Consider the following 20,592-nt stretch of genomic DNA (forward strand, 5'->3'; position numbering starts at 1 on the left):
GAAGATTGCAAGGGAGAATAAAAGAGGATTGGCAGCCAGAAAATCACATCACCACCAGGAAAAGGCAGGTCTACGTGATTGGGGACTCCCTATTAAGAAGAACAGACAGAGCTGCCCTGGAGAACAGAAGAGTGTGCTGTCTGCCAGGAGCTAAGATACAGGCTTTGGACCTTAGGCTGAAGAAGATCCTAATGGGAGCAGGAAAGAATCCATTGGGATTCTTGTGGGAACAAATGACACACAGCTAGATTCTCGCTGGAACATATCAAGGGAGACTGTGCCAAGCTGGGGAAGACGTTGAAGGAAATGGAGGCTCAGGTGTTCTGCAGTGATATTCTGCCTGTCCTTGGAGGAGGAGAACAAAGGAGAGACAAGATTATGATGATCAACAGATGGCTCAGCAGTGGTGCTATAAGGAGGGCTTTGGGATGTTTGGAATGGGAGACATTCATGGACAGAGGACAGTTCTCAGGGGATGGACTCCACCTGAGTCGGGAGGGAAATAGACTTCTGGGATGGAGGTTGGCACAACTGATTAAAAGAGCTTTAAATAGAAACTCAGAGGAGACCATTGTGAGATTCTCATGTAATCTCCATGCCTGATTTTCACATTGTGAGGGAGGAAAATCAAGAAAGAAAGATTACAGCAAAGAAGAAAGGAACCACAGTAGGTAGGAGAATGGAAATTAAGAGGAAGGATTGTGTTGATACCAATCAGATGATAGGTGATACTCGCAGTTGAATGACTTTATCCACGTGGGCACGAATGTGGGTGAAGCCAAGCAGCAGCAGTTAAGATGTTTATACACCAATGCAAGGAGCCTGGGTAACAAAATGGAGGAGCTAGAACTACTAGTGTAGGAAGTGAAACCAGATATTATAGGGATAACGGAAACATGGTGGAATAGTAATCATGACTGGAGTATAGGTATTGAAGGGTATGAGCTGTTAATGAAAGACAGAAATAAAAGCAAAGGTGGTTGAGTAGCATTGTATATAAATTATATGATAGACTGTAAAGAAATTAGAAGTGATGGAATGGATAAGACAGAGTCTGTTTGGACCAAAATCACTTCAGGGAAGAAAGCTAGTAGAGGTTCCCCCGATATAGTGCTTGGGGAGTGTTCCAGACCACCAGGATCTGATTTGGATACAGAGAGAGACTTCTTTAATGTTTTTAATGAAATAAATACTACTGGGAATTGTGTGATTATAGGAGACTTTAACTTCCTAAGTGCTACTAATAACAGTAGGGCCCAGATTTTCCTGGATGTGGTAGCTGACAGATTTCTTCACCAAGTAGTTGCTAAACCAACAAGAGGTGATGCCATTTTAGAATTGGTATTGATGAGTAGTGAGGACCTCATAGAAGCACTGGTTGCAGAGGACAACCTTGGCTCAAGTGATCATGAGTAAGGCTGTGAGTTTGTCATGGAAGTCATGGATTCCATGACTTTCTGGGACCTCCATGACTTCTGCAGTGGCCGGTGCAGCTGGCATGGGGGCCACTGAGCAGCTTGGGCAGCCTCTGGGCCAGCCGTTGCTGGGCAGTCTTGGGCCACCCTGCCCCCCTCTCCCAGCAGGAGTTTGGTTGTGGGAGGTGACTCAGAGCTGGGGGTTGGGGCACAGGAGGGAGTGAAGACTCTGGGCAGCGCTTACCTCTGGGGGGGGAGAGGGCTCCCCAGAAGTGGCAACATCCCTTGGCTCCTGGGCGGAGGCGTGGCCAGGGGGCTCTGCGTGCTGGCTCTGCTTCTGGGCCCTGCCCCCCGCTGCTCCCATTGGCTGCAGTTCCTGGCCAACGGGAGCTGCGGAGCCGGTGCTCTGTGCAGAGCCAGAGCACAGAGGTCACTGGCCACACCTTCGCCTAGGAACAGAGGGATGGGGATGTTGCTTCCGGGGAGGCAAAGAGCCAGACAGGGAACCTGCCAGTCCCGCCAATCCCTCCCCAGCACCAGCAGGGGTCCTCGGCCACGCACCGCTGCTCCCGCCCAGCACCAGTGGGTGTCCCGGGCCACACACACCGCCTGCCCCTGCCCAGCACCCATGGCGCCCACGGGCCACTCCCCCCCTCCAGCCCCCCGAAGATTTAGTCAGGGGTGTATATAGTATAAGTCATGGACAGGTCATAGGCCATGAATTTTTGTTTACTGCCCATGACCTGTCCATGACTTTTACTAAAATTACCCCTTGACTAAAATGTAGCATTATTTGAGAGTTAATTCAATTTAAACTAAATGGAAGGATGAACAAAAATAGATCTGTTACAAGGGTCCTTGATTTCAAAAGAGCTAACTTTAATAAATTAAGGGAATTAATTAGGGAAGTGGACTGGACCAAAGAACTCAAGAATCTGAATGTGGAGGAGGCTTGAAATTACTTTAAGTCGAAGCTGCAGAAGCTATCTGAAGCCTGCATCCCAAGCAAGGAGAAAAAATGTGTAGGGAAGGTTCTATAGCCATATAAATAAGAAGAAAGCAAGGAAAGAAGAAGTGGGACCACTAAGCACTGAGGATGAGGATAATCTAGGCATGGCCCAACACCTAAACAAATACTTTGCCTCAGTTTTTAATGAGGCTAATGAGGAGCTTAAGTATAGTGACTGAAGTCCAAGACCTCCAGGGTAGCCTTCTCTGAAATGCTTCCAGTTCCACGCGCAGGGCCAGTTAGACAGGCAGAACTACAGGGTCTCAATGCGTGGCTGAGACAAGGGTGTAGGGAGCAGGGGTTTAGATTTATTAGGAACTGGGGAAAAAGAGGCCCATTCAATTACATCATGTAATGACAGACAGCTGAAAAGTGACAAGTTTTTAAAGTGCTTATATACAAATGCTAGAAGCCTAAATAAGGTGGGTGAACTAGAGTGCCTCATATCAAATGAGAATATTGATATAATAAGCAGTACAGAAACTTGGTGGAATGAGGATAGTCAATGAGACACAGTAATACCAGGGTACAAAATATATCAAAAGGACAGAACAGGTTGTGCTGGTGGGGGAGTGGCACTATATGTGAAAGACTAGAATCAAATGAAGTAAAAACCGTAAATAAACCAAATTGTACCATAGAATCTCTATGGATAGTAATTTCATGCTCTATTAATAAGAATATAGCCATAGGGATTTATTACCAACCACCTGACCAGGATGGTGATAGTGACTGTGAAATGCTCAGGGAGACTAGAGAGGCGATTAAAAATAAAAAAAAACTCAATCATAATGGGGGATTTCAACTATCCCCATATTGACTGGGTACGTGTCCCGTCAGGATGGGATGCAGAGATAGTTTCTTGACACCTTAAATGACTGGTTCTTGGAGCACCTAGTCCTGGAACCCACAAAAGGAGAGGCAATTCTTGATTTAGTCCTAAGTGGAGCACAGGATCAGGTTCAAGAGGTGAATATAGCTGGACCGCTTGGTAATAGTGACCATAATATAATTAAATTTAATATCCCTGTGGCAGGGAAAACACCATAACAGCGCAACACTGTAGCATTTAATTTCAGAAGGGGGGACTACACAAAAATGAGGAAGTTAGTGAAACAGAAATTAAAAGGTACAGTGCCAAAAGTGAAATCCCTGCAAGCTTCATGGAAACTTTTTAAACACACAATAATAGAAGCTCAACTTAATTATACCCCAAATTAAAAAACATAGTAAGAGAACCAAAAAAGTGCCACCGTGGCTAAACACCAAATTAAAAGAAGCAGTGAGAGAGAAAAAAGGCATCCTTTAAAAAGTGGAAGTTAAATCCTAGTGAGAAAAATAGAAAGGCGCATAAACTCTGAAAAAGGAAGTGTAAAAATATAATTAGGAAGGCCAAAAGAGAATTTGAAGAACAACTTGCCAAAGACTCAAAAAATAATAGCAATTTTTTTAAAGTACATCAGAAGCAGGAAGCCTGCTAAAAAAAACAGTGGGGCCACTGGATGATCAAGATGCTAAAGGAGCATAAGAACGATAAGGCCATTGTAGAGAAACTAAATGAATCCTTTGCTTCGGTCTTCACGGCTGAGGATGTGAGGGAGATTCCCAAACCTGAGCTAGTCTTTTTTAGGTGACAAATCTGAGGAACTGTCCCAGATTGAGGTGTCGTTAGAGGAGATTTTGGAACAAATTGATAAACTAAACAGTAATAAGTCACCAGGACCAGATGGTATTCACCCAAGAGTTCTGACGGAACTCAAATGTGAAATTGCAGAGCTACTAACCGTAGTCTGTAATCTATAATTTAAATCAGCTTCTGTACCAAATGACTGGAGGATAGCTAATGTGATGCCAATTTTTAAAAAGGGCTCCAGAGGTGACCCCGGCAGTTACAGGGTGGTAAGCCTGACTTCGGTACTGGGCAAACTGGTTAAAACTATAGTAAAGAACAAAATTGTCAGACACATAGATGAACATAATTTGTTGGGGGGAAAGTCAACATGGTTTTTTAAAGGGAAATCATGCCGCACCAATCTACTAGAATTCTTTGAGGAGGTCAACAAGCATGTGGACAAGGGGGATCCAATGGATATAGTGTGTTTAGATTTTCAGAAAGCATTTGACAAGGTCCCTCACCAAAGGCTCTTAAGCAGAGTAAGCTATCATGGGATAAGAGGGAAAGTCCTCTCATGGATTGGTAACTGGTAAAAGATAGGAAACAAAGGATAGGAATAAATGGTCAGTTTTCAGAATGGAGAGAGGTAAATAATGGTGTCCCCCAGGGGTCTGTACTGGGACCAGTCCTATTCAACATACAGTATTCATAAATGATCTGGAAAAAGGGGTAAACAGAGAAGTGGCCAAATTTGCAGAAGGTACAAAACTACTCAAGATAGTTAAGTCCCAAGCAGACTGCGAAGAGCTACAAAAGGATTTCACAAAACTGGGTAACAAAATAGTAGATGAAATTCAATGTTGATAAATTCAAAGTAATGCACTTTGAAAAACATAATCCCAACTATACATATAAAATGATGGGGTCTAAATTTGCTGTTGCCACTCAAGAAAGAGATCTTGGAGTCATTGTGGTTAATTCTCTGAAAACATCAACTCAATGTGCAGCAGTCAGTCAAAAAAGTGAACAGAATGTTGGGAATTGTTCAGAAAGGGATAGGTAATAAGACAGAAAATATCATATTGCCTCTATATAAATCCATGGTATGCCCACATCTTGAATACTGCATGCAGATGTGGTCGCCTCATCTTAAAAAGATGCATTGGAATTGGAAAAAGGTCAGAAAAGGGAAACAAAATTGATTAGGGGTATGGAACGGCTGCCATATGAGGAGAGATTAATAAGACTTGGACTTTTCGGCTTGGAAAGAGAGGACTAAGGGGGGATATGATAGAGGTCTATAAAATCATGACTGGTGTGGAGAAAGTAAATAAGGGTATGTCTATACTACCTGCCAGATCAGCAGGCAGCGATCGATCCAGTGGTGGTCGATTTATTGCGTCTAGTCTAGACGTGATAAATCGACCCCCAAGCGCTCTCCCATTGACTCCTGTACTCCACCAGGCTGAGAGGAGTAGGCAGAGTTGACTGGGGAGTGTCAGCAGTCGACTCACTGCGGTGAGTAGATCTAAGTACGTCGACTTCAGCTACCTTATTCACGTAGCTGAAGTTGCATAACTTAGATCGATCCTTCCCCCTCTCCCAGTGTAGACCAGGGCTAAGGAAGTGCTGTTTATTCCCTCTCATAACACAAGAACTAGGGGTCACCAAATAAAATTAATAGGCAGCAGGTTTAAAGCAAATAAGAGGAAGTATTTTTTCACCCAATGCACAGTCAACCTGTGGAACTCCTTGCCAGAGAATATTGTGAAGGCCAAGACTATAACAGGGAGAACTAGATAAGTTCATGGAGGATAAGTTCATCAAAGGATATTAGCCAGAATGGTCAGGGTTGGTGTCCCTAACCTCTGTTTGCCAGAAGCTGGGAATAGGATCACTTGATGATTACCTGTTCTGTTCATTCCCTCTGGGGCACCTGACATTGGCCACTGTTGGAAGACAGGATACTGGGCTAGATGGACCTTTGGTCTAACCCAGAATGGCCGTTCTTATGTAGTGGCAGGGTGGCTAATGGCAGTGAGGATATGGAGGTGGAAATTACCACAGCTGAGGTGGAAGTCAAACCAAACAGTTTAATGGGACTAAATCGGGTGCCCGGATAATCTCCATCCAAGAATATTAAAGGAGCTGGCACAAGAAATAGCAGGCCCAATAGCAAGGATTTTTAATGAATCTGTAAACTCGGGGATCGTACCCTATCACTGGAGAATTGCTAACATAATTCCTATTTTTAAGAAAGGGGAAAAAATTATCCAGGAAACTACAGGACTGTTAATTTTACCTCAATTGTATGGAAAGTCTTGGAACAAATTTTGAAAGAGAAAGTAGTTAAGGACATAGAGGTGAACGGTAATTTGGATAAAATACAACATGGTTTTACAAAAGGTAGATCAGACCAGACCAACCTGATCTCCCGCTTTGAGAATATAACTGATTTTTTAGACAAAGGAAATGCAGTAGATCTAATCTACCTGGATTTCAGTAAGGCATTTGATACGACTACAATAGGTCATACTGAAAGGTGAACCTTCAGGCTGGTGGGAGGTCATCAGTGGAGTTCCTCAGACATCGGTCTTGGTACCAGTCTTATTTAACATTTTTATTACTGATCTTGGCACAAAAAGTGAGTGTGTTCTAATAAAATTTGCAGATGACACAAAGTTGGGAGGTATTGTCAATACAGAAGAGGACCAGAATATCATACAAGGAGGTCATGATGACCTTGTAAACTGGAGGAATAGAAATGGGATGATATTTAATAGTGCAAGGTTATGCCTTTAGAGACTAGCAACAAGAATTTTTGCTATGAGCTGAGGATTTATCAGTTAGAAGCTACAGAGGAGGAAAAAGACCTGGGGTTATTGGTTGATCACAGGATGACTATGAGCCGTCAATGTGGTGCGGCCGTGAAAAAGGCTATTGCAGTCCTAGGATGCATCAGGCAAGGTGTTTCCAGTAGAGACAGGGAAGTGTTAGTACCATTACACAAGGCACTGATGAGACCTCCTCTGGAATACTGTGTGCAGTTCTGGTCTCGCATGTTTAAGAAAGATTAATTCAAACTGGAACAGGTGCAAAGAAAGGCTGCTAAGATGATTCGAGGAATGGAGAACCTGCCTTATGAGAGGAGACTCAAAGAGCGTGGCTTGTTTAGTCTAACCAAAAGAAGGCTGAGGGGAGATATGATTGCCCTCTATAAATACATCAGAGGGATAAATAGGAGAGGGAGAGGAGTTATTTAAGTTACTCACCAATGTGGACACAAGAACAAATGGATATAAACTGGTCATTAACAAGTTTAGGCTTGAAATTAGATGGTTTCAAATCATTAGAGGAGTGAAGTTCTGAAACAGCCTTCCAAGGGGAGCAGTGGGCTCAAAAACCTAACTGTCTTCAAGATCGAGCTTGATAAGTTTATGGAGGGGATGCTATGATGGGACTGCGTACGATACCATATGGCCCATCAGCAGCTGCCAGTAGCAAAAATCCCCAATGGCCAGAGACCGGACACTAGATGGGGAGGGCTCTGAGTTACTAAAGAGAATTCTTCCCCAGGTATCTGCCTTGTGGGTCTTACCCCTGTGCTCTGGGTCATCTAACTGATTGCCATATTTGTGGTTGGGAATGAATTTCCCCCCAGGTCAGATTGGCTGAGACCCTGGGGGTGGGGGGGGTTGCCTTCCTCTGTAGCATGGGGCACAGGTCACTTGCAGGTCTAAATGTTAAATTCTCTGTAACTTGAAGTTTTTAAACCATGATTAGAGGACTTCAGTAACTCAGCTAGAGGTCAGGGGTTTATTACAGGAGTGGGTGGATGAAGTTCTGTGGTCTGCGATGTGCAGGGGTTCAGACTAGATGATCACAATGGTCCCTTCTGAACTTAGTCTATGAAATGGGAAAGATCTTTGGCTGGTCAGAGATTTGTTTTGGTCTGAGAGAGCTAATACTAAATATTTTTTTCTGTTCAATAGCTTGGTCTAGGGTGGAAGCTAGAAAGTTAGATTTGTGGGGTCTGTGTTACAAATTTCTATTAACGAAGGTCTTTAATATGTTCAACTTTATGATGCAAGTTACTGTTGGGTTTATTAAAATAACAACTGACTCTAGTTCATTACTTGGCAAATTCTAAATGGCATTAATATTCTACAAAATCAATTGAAACATATGGAATCAATAAATTATAAAAATATAACATCCCAGTTATACCATCCTCTGGTTTCTTGTCTACTTTGTGTCCATTTTGCTCAGACTGTAAACTCGTCAGGGCAGGGACTGTCTGCATTTTGTGTCTTGTACAGTGCTAAACTTGTCAGTACATAATAAATATTCACCAAAATATCATGGCACTGGAATAAATACTTTCAGTAAGGGAACAGATTTCACTTTTTAAGGAGTTAAAGGCAGTGTGTTTTGATAATAAAAAAGACATTATAACAAAAAAATGCTTGGCGCAGGCTCCTCTTTGAATTGTTTGAGCTGTAAAATGTTTTCCAGAGTTGTAATGATTCTTAGCAATCTAAAAATAATCATATTAGCATGAAGTGGATCCTGTGACAGTAAAAATAAATTCATAGACCTATTTTTTCCCTGTTTCTTTCCATAGTATCATTGCTTTGCTGTTGCAGTTTTTTAATTACTTGTGCATTTTTATTAGTGTTGTTTCACATTTGTTTTAATTAAAGCATGGTTAGGTTCAGAAAAATGTCGATGTAATAGTGATCTCTTGGTGTTCCATATTTACTCTCCATCTGTGGAATCAGAATTTAGCTGGCAAGATTGTTGATGATGCAGGAAGCAAATAGAACATAACTTCATGTTCTGCAATTATTACTGTTTCAGCAGGGTTGGCAGTATTAAACACTTGTATTTTGTAAGTGATCTAAATGGAAATGACTGAGATGTATGCAGTAACAAAGAGTCATTCTACACACTTGCTTTTTAGCCCACTTCAAGTTTTATTTTTTAAATGAAATTTCCCACTCAAGATAGGTTTGAAGGAAGGGGTGGTGGTGCTCGTGGGGACCCAGACTGACTATAAACTAGTGGCCACTTATTGATTCCTTTGCTCACAACAAGTAGCAACTTACTCCAAAAGTAGTTACATTGAAATCAACAAATTAAATACATTCATTTACACAACAACTGAGCTAGTATTGTATATTGATAATATGAAATGCTTCCTCGCCCCACAACTAGTTTGTAAAGTTGAAATCCCACTTCTCCTGTGGCTGGGAATCTTACCATCCACTCACAGAGGGATGAATTTGGAAGAAACTACTTCTGGAGATCCATCCACCGTTTTCTTCATTCTCTTATCCCTCTCCTTGAGGAGGTGCCAAGCTATACGTTCCTTTGGCAGATTAATATACACCTCTACCCCGATATAATGCGGTCCTTGGGAGCCAAAAATCCCTTTATATCTGGGTAGCAGCCGCAGGGCTCCAGTGGTGATTTAAAGAGCCCTGGGCTCCAGCTGCTGCGGAGAGCCCGGGCCCTTGAATCGCCGCCTGAGCCCTGCTGCTGGAGCCCCGGGGGTAGCAGCAGCAGGGCTCCAGTGGTGATTTAAAGGGCCCGGGGCTACCCGCAGCAGCTGGAGCCCCGGGCCCTTTAAAGCGCCGCTGGAGCCCCGGGGTTACCGCACTATATGAGAACCCGTGTTACATTGGGTTGCGTTATATCGGGGTAGAGGTGTACTTGGAAAATTTACTGTGACTATGTTTAGTTACAGAGGATAAAATAGGAGCCACTTGCTTGATTCCTGTTTTCTGTGATTCCCATCTACAGCGATCCACATCCCCTTGTAGGCACATGAAGTTTTTCCCTGGGTGCCTTCACTAAAGGCAGAATTGCACATAGGGTAATACATATAATGAGAGAACTGATTTTAATTATCTCCTTTGCATAAATTATCCTGAAAGCCTCAGTAACCTGGTATGTATCAGAGGGCAGAAATTGGGCCTTAAAAGGAACCTCATGTACATGCATTCTGCCCTGAGCTCTCCTCATGCAGACTAACTCTCTCTAGAACAAATATGCATTGAGGAATATGAAAAATACTCAGTGTTTAAGAAAATCCATAAAGTTCACATCACCCACTGTGGCAAAATATATTTTTTTAAATAAAGGTATAATTGTAAATTAACCACTCTCCCTTCCTCACCTTCTAAAATTTGTACACTAATGCTATGAAACTGTCATTTAGGGTTATTGCTGCTAGGTTTAAATAGCTGAGAGGTTATTTAATGTTTTATATTCATGCTTAATAATGGCTGTAAACATACTGGGTCTGGGTTCTCTGGTGTCATGCAGCTGCACTACAATCTGGTTACAAATCTGGCATCATCATCCCAGGAATATCATCATCTCAGTGTAACAGTGACCCTTTGGTGTATAGCATTTTTTAAAATAGCATACACCTTCCCTGCTGGGGTGTTAAAGGAAAAAGGCAGCGTGGCTGACCAATTCTCAGTGGTCTTTTTGGGCCCTGTGACCTATTAAAGGCTGGTTTAAACACTGGGGAAATGTGCTTCACAGAAGTGCAAAGGTGAGCTTTAAACCACCTTTGCACAGTACCCTCTCACTGGTGTTCTGTGCTGTTTGACTGTCGTCCAACATTCAGAATAATATTTTAAAATTTTGAGTGACTAAAACTTTACGAAATTTCCTTTCTCTTGCAACAAAATGTGCACATGTGTATAGATGTGTGCATGTAATTGCATACAAAAATACATTAAAAGAACATCAGTAAGGTTGCAAAGTCAAGCTCTCAAAAGCTCTTACTTCAGCTCCCTGGTGGGTGGGTGTGTGTGCGCGCGCGCATATATATATGCATTATGATACAAACTTTAATTACATGATTGCATACTATTTTTCCATTGCACCCCTACTTAGTCATTGCACAGGATTAGATGTTTTTTACTCAATAAGCATCTGTTCAATATTTCATTTTAGTATTTCATTTCCTTATTTACTGTAAACCATCCTAATCCTTCACTGAATACAGAATTATTAACTTCCACACGGACTTCTCAGTGTAGCTTGTCATCACAGTATGTGAGTACTTCACAAACACTAATGAATTTATCTTTACATCACCCTCGTGAAGTAAGGTTGGATCATTATTACCATTTTACAGATGGATAACTAAGTCACAGACATTTATGTTGAAAGTGTACGATAATTTTGGAACCACAATCTGAGATGCTTATAGCCTGATTTTTCAGAAAACTTAGCATTTTATAGCGCATTATATGTTGAAAACACAGTTCCTGTTAACTTCAGTGCTCAGCGTTTCTGCAAATCTGACCTCAGGGTCTTAAATTGGGCACCTGGAAAATGAGGAACACAGACTTAATGGCCATTTGTGAGATGTTTGGTTTAAATGACTTTTCTAGCATCACACAGGAACTTTGTGGCAGAGGCAGAGATAGAATCCAGTTCTCCAGGGTGGCATTCGGTTGCCTTAACGATGAGATCCTCATTTCTCTTTACGCAATCCCCTGCCTTGTTCACTAATCACCTTCCTACTTCTGCAACATATGGGAAAGTGAAGTACAGACAATAGCCTCATTCACTACACAATTCTGATTCATTCCCTGAGCACTGTCCATCCTGTACACGAATGAGGCAGAAATCATGTGGATAAAACAGCATGAAGTTGTGTAATTAAAGATTGTATCACAATGCATATACACCAGTGGGCTTTATTAAGGTTGCTCATGCTTAATTGTGGCATTTCCTGACTTTTCAGCACTTGTCTTTACAATCTTAATGTTCTTTTAATGAGTTTTGTATGGAATTTCCTAGGTTTTTTTTAAAAAGCAAACTGAAAAAACAGAAATGCCATCATGTGGAATCACATTGATATCCACATGATTCATCAGCAGGGTTGGAACCTTTTAGCTCCATCATATGGACCTCTGCCACTTGAACTAACAGAGTGATGGATAACATTAATAGGTTGTCTATCTGTATGTGGGCCAGCCACAAACGGGAGATGAAGCGCACACTTTGCCAGTGGGTTGCACTGCTATTTGCTGATTGTAGCAGAATGCTGAGACTGGGAATCCTGGGTTCTATTCTGAGTTCTGTGGGGAGTGTTCTCTCTGGTTACAAACCCATCTGCTCCCGTTCACCCCAAGCCCTATTCCTTCTGTCCCTGGCTCCTCCGGTCTGCCCTCATCTTAATCTCTGCTCCACCCACTCTAATTCTTTTCTCAGTTTTACCCCCATCCCTCACAGTTCCCAGTCTCCTGCTGGTCCCAGTGACTTCTTGTTCCAGTGGCTGTCCCAGTGTCCCATCCCCCACCCCCAATTTGCTCCCCTTTAGTGCACTCATCATTAATTTGAATGTGTTCAAAGCTCAAGTTTAACAATCAGGCTTATGTGCAGCAGCAATAGTGCTGCTTTTAATGAGCTGTAAGGAGATACAGTGAACAACGCCCCCCCCCCCTTTTTTTGTGTGTGTGTCTAACAAGGTCTTTCAAAGTACTGTTTAAATATTTAAATTGTGCCAGCTTGCTGTAATAGTGGCAATGCACAAGAGATATCTGAATGACAGATTACAAGCTTGGGCCTGGTTCTGCTACAGCTGCTTAGCTAAGTAGTATCATTGAACTAAATGGAACTTGTGTATGTAAAGATTACTCACATGAGTAAAGCACTTGGGATTGCACCAGTGATCCTTCCCTTCACGGATCCACCTTCTGGAAGCAATGACCCGAGAGACAAATCACCTCTGTAAAAGACCATCCTGTATCCTTCTGGCCAACAAACTCTGGAGGGAGCCTCATTCAACAAACTCTGGAGGGAGCCTCCGAATAGGGAAAGTCATGGTGACATAGAACCTTTTTTTGAGTGTCAGGATAAAGAAACACCACTGTCTAAACAACTCAGAGGGGGAAAAAAATCTGTGGACACTTGGAACTGCACTGTTGCTTGTCTGTTACTGAACTGATAACTAATTGATGTTGACACTCCAACTTCCTGTTCAGTTCGGGCATATTCTAATAACAAACTGAATGGTGTGCATCATAAAGTACATCAGGAAGGCCATGAGTCCATTTGCTGGTCAGATACTACATAATCTGGAATATCCAAAAAATTGAACATTTTATCCCATAACCCCTGAACATAATGCTCATTATCAGTCTGTCTTCTGATGTGTATTTGTTTTTATTGTTGAAAATATCCTTTGTGTGCACTGTAGTGTTAAATGGGAAGTGATGTACAAGGGCTAAGTATTAGTAGTATTTGTGCTGCTTTCATTAAAGTAATATATTATTGTTGATTAGATCAGAACAATAATATATGTTGTTTTATTTGCAGCTATATGTCAGCCTAGATGCAAACATGGTGAATGTATTGGACCAAACAAATGCAAATGTCTCCCAGGGTATACTGGAAAAACCTGCAACCAAGGTAAAAAAAGCAAATCTTTCAATTAAATAATAATTAAAAAAAAGCCTGCACAAGAGACTACAGAATAATTTTTATCCTAAAATATTAAATAATGTTATGCATAGACACTTCAATTTCTGCTTATTTATAAACAATTAACTGAGTATACCTATATAGTATTCATAAAGGGAATGTACTGTATATCCTGCACTTGCAGAATAATGGACTTCATCTCCTAGGTCTTTGACAGATGTAACATGTAATGATAAGGGTTTTCTTAGCACTTGAATCCAGTGGTCTATGGGTATTTAATTAAAGTCCCTTTAATTTAGGCTGCTTTATACCTCATCACCAGTTGATCAGAGAAAACCAATTTGGTGTGTTAGTGCAAAGTTAGATAATTTCTTTAAAGTTGTAAACAATATGATTAATATTGATATTATAATGTAAATAGTCAAATCAAGGAGTTAACAATAATACAAAGTTAAACTGATTAACTACTAAGAGAACAATTTAAGAAGAACTGGCCAAGTTATTGCATTGGCACAACCAATAATCAAATCACAAAGCTGACACAACACACATGATTAAATGACTTTTTTAATCTTTCTACCCCTATGCATTTATGTAGCAGTTTATACTTTCCTTTGTGGAAAGACTAGGTTAAGGATTAAATCTTTATGTATCCCAAATAACTCCTAGAAATCTAGGATGAGATTTGCTTCCAACCAAGGTTAATCAATACCCAATGGTGCCATACGCTATGGGTTAAAACACATATGCTATTATTATTAATGGCCTCTAGGGTGACCAGATGTCCCGATTTTATAGGGACAATCCTGATTTTTGGGGCTTTTTCTTATATAGGCACCTATTACCCCCCACGCCCTGTCCTGATTTTTCACACTTGCTATCTGATCACCCTAATGGCCTCTGTGACGGGATCCCTGGGGTGCAGTCTGAGACTGTGGGACCACTGTGCCGCCCTGAACTCTCTCCAGCCTGGGCTGTCTCTCACAATGCCTTGCTAGTGACCAGCAGCAAACCCCTGCAGGTGCTGTTATCACTCAGCACAGCTGCATGTGGAGCCCCATACCCGCTAGATTGCATGAATGCTCCCAGAGCCGCTCATTAATCATACAGAGAAAGGAACCAGACAAATCCCCCCAGCTCCCAGCACTGTACTTCAGGAATATAGCATCTTGCACTGCTCAAGATGAGCAGTGCAAATTTATTAATTGGTTCATCGATGGAAAGTGGATATACACCAGCCTTTGCAAAACCTGAGCAGATTTACCACACACTACAGGCAAGCCCCCTGGTAAAGATAAACAGTTAAACAAATTTATTGACTACAAAAGATAGATTTTAAGTGACTATAAATGTTAGGCAAAAAGTCAGAGTCAGTTAACAAAGGAAATAAAATATAAGCATGCAGTCTAAACTCTTAACCCTATTAGACAGGGCAACAACTAGACTAAGCAGTTTTTCTCACCCCACTGGATATTGCAGTCCTTAATATACAGATTTTGTCCCTTAAATCTGAGCCAGTCTCCTCTGTTGGGGTCTTCAGTCTTCTTCTCAGTGTCTTTACTGCTTGCAGCATAGGTGGGGGCAGGAAAAAGGCCAAGCATGGGGCCCCTGTGTTCTACAAACACATGGGACTTATTGTATAAAACAGAATACAAGTCCAGGCATGTCTCGTGGGCACTGCTGAGTCCCCAGGCAAGGTTGAACAAATCCCCTGGCGTGGCCTCATGCAGGTGAGTCATTGCATTGTAGCTCCCTTGCTGGACAATGGCTGTAGGTGGGTGGTTTGACACCTCACCTGGGCATGTCTTTGTCTCTGCTTTCCTTGGAAGGGAAAGTATGAATATAAGACATAGTAGCGGTGTTGTGGTAATCTCAAGAATAGCACACTTTTTCCTTGTTTACCTGGTCTTTTGTGGGTGAAACGCATGCTAGTATTGTCCCACTGGACTTCCTGTTGTGACCTTCTGACTGAATCAGGGGATCTGCATTGTCCAATTCTGATCGGTGATGTTAGTATGAATCTTGGTCCACTTTTGGGGTTCTCCTTTTAGGGTACTGTTTCTTAGTTACATCCACAAGCCTGTGCTTTTCCACAATGAGCAACATTGAGAGAATAAGATGAGGTGAAAACTCTATCAAGATGATTTCACCCCTTTGTATTTAGGTGAACAGCCGAAACTCTTCAGTGGCCTCTTGACTGTTGTCACCTGTTGTCTTCCTGGTCATAACATTGTCCTTTGACTTACAAAAATACAAAAGAGTTCCTTTCCCACCCATACACCCCATGCTTATGCTTCCTCAAAATGGACAAGGCTTCATAAACAACATAAACGTTTACTGAACTGTTGCCACCTCAGGGATACTGGATGCAAGGTTATTTCACTCTATCAGGGCTGAGTCAAGCTGCTTCAAAGCTACTTATTAAATCCATTAACATAAACTTATTAAATATATAATCCAATTAAAGTGTTTCCTTGATGTCTACAAGACTACGTCCACACTATTCTGATGCTGTGATCTGAATATGCAGATCTCTGGCATCTCTAGTGTTTTGAAGCAGGAGAAGCAATTTAGACAACACCTATTAAAAGTAGAATAGAACTCTCTCTCTCCAACCTAACTTGCCCTATTTTTAAGATGTTTTAAATTTCTATAATTTCCAAATTTTGAGGCCATCTCTCTAAAGTCCTGCAGTCATTGTGTGATTTCAGTTGACGCTCCCGGGGGGCATTGGCCTGCTAAATCCAGGGTTGTGAGTTCAATCCTTGAGGGGGCCACTTAGGGATCTGGGGCAAAATCAGTCCTGCTAGTGACAGCAGGGGGCTGGACTGGATGACTTTTCAAGGTCCCTTCCAGTTCTAGGAGATGGGATATCTCCATTTTAAAATAAATAAACAAATAAATAAAATTCACAGGTAAAGGCCTCAGTTCAGGAAAGCATTTAAGTATGTGGGTAAATTGAATTGATGTTAATGGGATTTAGCACCACTCTGACATACAGGGTACAATCTAGACTGATGAGTAGCTGTCTCACCCCTGTCCTGTAACCAGGGGTATCCTTTAAAATACCTTGCTGCTCACAAACAGTCTCCAGCATGAACACACTCGCAGCTATGTCTGTGTGTCTGCTGCAGCCAACCAGCCAGCCACACCTTGGCTCTCATCAGCCTTAAAAACCACCACAGGGTTACCCCAATGCACTCCCAATCTCAGATTTCCCCCCAGAAATGTATGTCCTTACTGCCCAACCCTCTCCTGGACAGTGCAATATACTGAGTCCATTATTCCTTTAAGGGAATAATATTCACACAACTTGTTGCCCTAAATGGAGTTATTCAGACACTTCATCTTGAACACAGTTGATGAAATAAAACAATAAAAAAGGTTTATTAACTACAAAGAAAGATTTTAAGTGAGTACAAGTAATAAGACATTAAAGTCAGAAATGGTTACATGAAAAATAAAGATAACATGCTTACTGGTGCCTAACTTAATGAACTATATTAGATTCAAGCAAAGTGTGTCACCATAGCAGATTACTGACCAAACTTTCAGGTCAAGACCTTTTCCCCAGAGTCCAACCATTGCTTTGTCTCTTCAGGTGCAGTGAATGTGATGGACAGAGAGAAAGAGATAGGGATGCGTGGATTGTTTGTCCCTCCTTTTAATAGTTTCAGTCCCCTGCTTGAAAAATATTTCTAGTTGAGAACGAAGAGCCAAAGAATCTATGTGGAAGGATATTTCCTTCTGGGTTTTGCACCCATCTGAATTTCCTTTGTCTTCCCTTCACGCTTGTTGACTCTGTTTACTGCTTAAATGCAAAATGGGCAGAGCACAAATTCCTTTGTTCAGGACACAGACATGACATCATACAGGGAAATCTTATAATTTCACATACAATGTTGTCCCATATATTTTACCAGGACAATACTGACCAGCAAATTATGAGTTTTCAAATGACCTCTTACAAGGCATACTTTGTATGAAGATTATTAGAATAGTGTACAGGGTGTGAATACAGGAGTGTTTTCTGTCACAAACTCCTTAAAGTTAAGCACATACTTATGTGCCTTACTGAATCAGGTCCATAAGGTGTAGCACTTGGCCCTTTACAGAGGTAGTGAGGGAATTTAGGTACCAAGCTTAAGTTTTGATAATGAAATAGTTTTTATTTTACTGAAAAAATTTAATGGACATGTTTTTAATTGTTAACACAAAACTACCTAGAACACCCCACACAATTCATAATTAAAAGCTGAAAACAATGTTATTCCCTTCTTGCTAAATTACTATAGGTGAAGTTTTAAGAATCTTCCATTGGTGTAACTGATCTCCAAAAATGCAGAGTGATTTATATAGCACAGAACATTTATTTCTGTGCTATATAAATTAAATTTATATAGCACAATTAAAATACAGGACTTTTATTAACTTGTGAAGACTAAGGAGTGTATGTATGAAATAATATGTCATAGACAGTCTCCGTCATCCTCTGCAGTTGTCTAAAATTATAGAAAAATCTGTATAGCCTTTTTTTCTGAAAAAGCTGATGGGGATGTTGTAGGAAACACTGACAATATCAGAGCCAGGCTGTTGTTCAGAATTGTATCCTCTGATGTTTATTAATCCTTCTATGGCACACTGATTTCTAAATATATTTTTCTTTTAAAATATATTATTTTCAGATTTCCAAAGAAGACTGTCAGGAAAGGATTAGCAAATAAATGCTGTGTGTTGTTCTCCTGCCCCTTATTTCTGCTCTTATTTCCCCTCTTTAGTGTCTTCTTTACTTTTCACTCTGGTCCAACACTCATAAGGATGGCATGCTGTGATTTTACTATTCTGAGTATGCTGTCTTGGTCACTTTAGAGCTTTACCTAGAGTGCTCAGTACAGTTTTAGATGCACAGTAACATATATTAGCTTTACAGTATCATATGTATGGTACACAGACCACCTCAGGCTCTGATGTCCTGAGCTAAAACAGCTTTGGACCTGAGAAACCTCCCAGAAACCCAGGGTGCTAGATGAAGTATGGCAGATGGTTTGGTGGGTGGCCCTCTTGTCTCTTAGTCAGTATTGAGCCAGTGTTCCAGCGACACACTGTTACTGGAAGTGAGGCGTAGGGTTGTCAAAAGTGCCTAAGTAACTTAAAAGCACAAGTCCCATTGTCCTCCTAAATCACTTAGGCACTTAAGAAAATCCTACTCGATGTCTTTTGGTTGAATTGTAAACTGAAGCTCTGTTCACAGCATTTTTCAAATCACAAGATTAGGATCTTTAACACAGTGTCCTAATCAGATTGCAATTTGAGTGACGGCGTTCTGCCTGAATAAAACAATTCCCCTTGTGTTTCCATTGATGGTGTGTCAATTCCCGTCCTACAATAAAAGTATTATTGTGTATTGTTGCTGGCATAGATGGTCTGAGGCACTCATCTCCAGGGAAAATATATATATCTCCAGGGTATAAACCACTTTTGGATTTGTCTGGATGAAAGTAACTATATGAATACAAGGTGTTACTGCTGTTATTAGACATTATATTTAATCTATTCAGAACCCTCTTACCTCTTGTGAACCAAGTAAAGGATCACCTGGTTTCTCATAATGAGATGCTGAACTTCAACTGACTGGTTACATCTGAAAGTCAATCACTCTTCCCAGGAGCATTGGAGTATAACCTTTAACTCCTGCTTTAGTTCATCAGCACTAAATTACAGTTGCCTGGCACCTTTGTATGAGTGTGTTGTTAGGAGGTTAAATTGAGTTGGTAGCTAAATTGCAATACCCTTGTACTAGCAGTAACAGAGTGCTCCCCATTGTGTAAAAATCTTAATTTGTGACCTTCACACTTCAGTTTTGGTTTTTCAACCTCATTTTGCAGTTTGGGTCAGCGTTTGAGATAGATGGTAGCTGGAGATAGTTAAAAAAGGAATGCTGAAAGTTTAAAAAAAGTTTACCAGCTTTGTAAGCTAGTTGTAAAATGACCAGCATTTTTTGCAAAACGTAGTCTTCAAAAATTTGCAACTAGCTCTATAGTGGTAGCTGTTTCCCTGGCCTAAGACGTGTTATGTATTTGCTACTTAGTGAATTGATATGTAGCATAAGTAATTAAAGCCTCACAGATTTGTGTTAGCAATATAAAATGTTTGCAGTGTTTTCTGTGAAAGGTGATGTATTACAGTAGACAAAGGATGATTTTCTATAAAAAAATTAAAGAAATATACTAGCATGTGTTCCACAACTGGTTTTCTGAATGCTATTGTTCCAGGACCAGCTTACAAACATAATGTACGTCTCTTTTTTTTTTTTTTAATGCAGTTGGTAGAGTCTGCATTGATGGTTTTTGACAAAATAAAGTAATACATCATTACAGGGATTTGGCCTTTTGACTATTATTATGCCTTTTCCCCCTTCGTGAAGCTGAGCACCTGTATACAAGCCCAACTGATCGGCACAGTGAACCACCTCTATTTCGCCCCCTGGATCATCATGCAACAAATGTGCCTTCAAGGGGTGAGAAAGTCCTTTATTTCAGGTGGTGTGCTCCTTCCACCTGCATGGCTTCATACGATAAAAAGTTCTTGCAAATGTACTGAAGTATGATGAATTAATGGCTGCCATGTGAAAGCCAGGCCTGCAGTATCATTGGCATGCAAAGCAAATATGCAGTTACACTTCTTTGATGCTGTTATTGCTGTATGCCTGTATTCTGAAAAGACTTGGATAATCCTTTTAACTTCCTATTGTTGTTTCTTTTCTGCTTTGTTCTTTCAGGATGTGCACTGCTTTTTCTAAATTCCTTTCTATACCGGCATAGCTAGGTCACTGTAGCTATGCTACTATAACTCCTTAGTGTGACACAACCTACATTTATGGAAAGAGTTTTTCTATCAATGTAGGAATCCTACGTCCCCAAACATAATCATTCTTTCGTCGACATAGCTCCATACACAGAGAGTTAGACTGGCACAGCTATGGTGCTCGGGTTAAAACTTTTAAGTGTAGATCAGGTGTAAACCAAGAGCAATGGAAATTGTTTATCGGGTTCAAGTGAAGATAACAGTATGATTTATTTTCCAGCTTTGTTTCAGAGAAA

General features: G+C 41.0%; 1 protein-coding gene across 4 annotated transcripts in view; it reads left to right on the top strand.

Annotated features, from left to right (window-relative positions):
- Nucleotides 1–20,592, top strand: part of NPNT (nephronectin) — a 94,636-nt gene that overhangs the window by 32,895 nt on the left and 41,149 nt on the right. For 2 of the 4 annotated variants that reach the window (XM_054029958.1, XM_054029959.1), the window contains 2 exons: nt 13,388–13,480; nt 19,917–20,009. In XM_054029958.1, the coding sequence (XP_053885933.1) occupies nt 13,388–13,480; nt 19,917–20,009 (186 nt within the window). The remainder of the gene's footprint in view (nt 1–13,387; nt 13,481–19,916; nt 20,010–20,592) is intronic. The other 2 variants (XM_054029960.1, XM_054029961.1) reach the window with 1 other exon arrangement.

Source organism: Malaclemys terrapin, chromosome 5 (assembly GCF_027887155.1).
Source record: "Malaclemys terrapin pileata isolate rMalTer1 chromosome 5, rMalTer1.hap1, whole genome shotgun sequence".
In the NCBI taxonomy this organism is placed as follows: domain Eukaryota; kingdom Metazoa; phylum Chordata; order Testudines; family Emydidae; genus Malaclemys; species Malaclemys terrapin.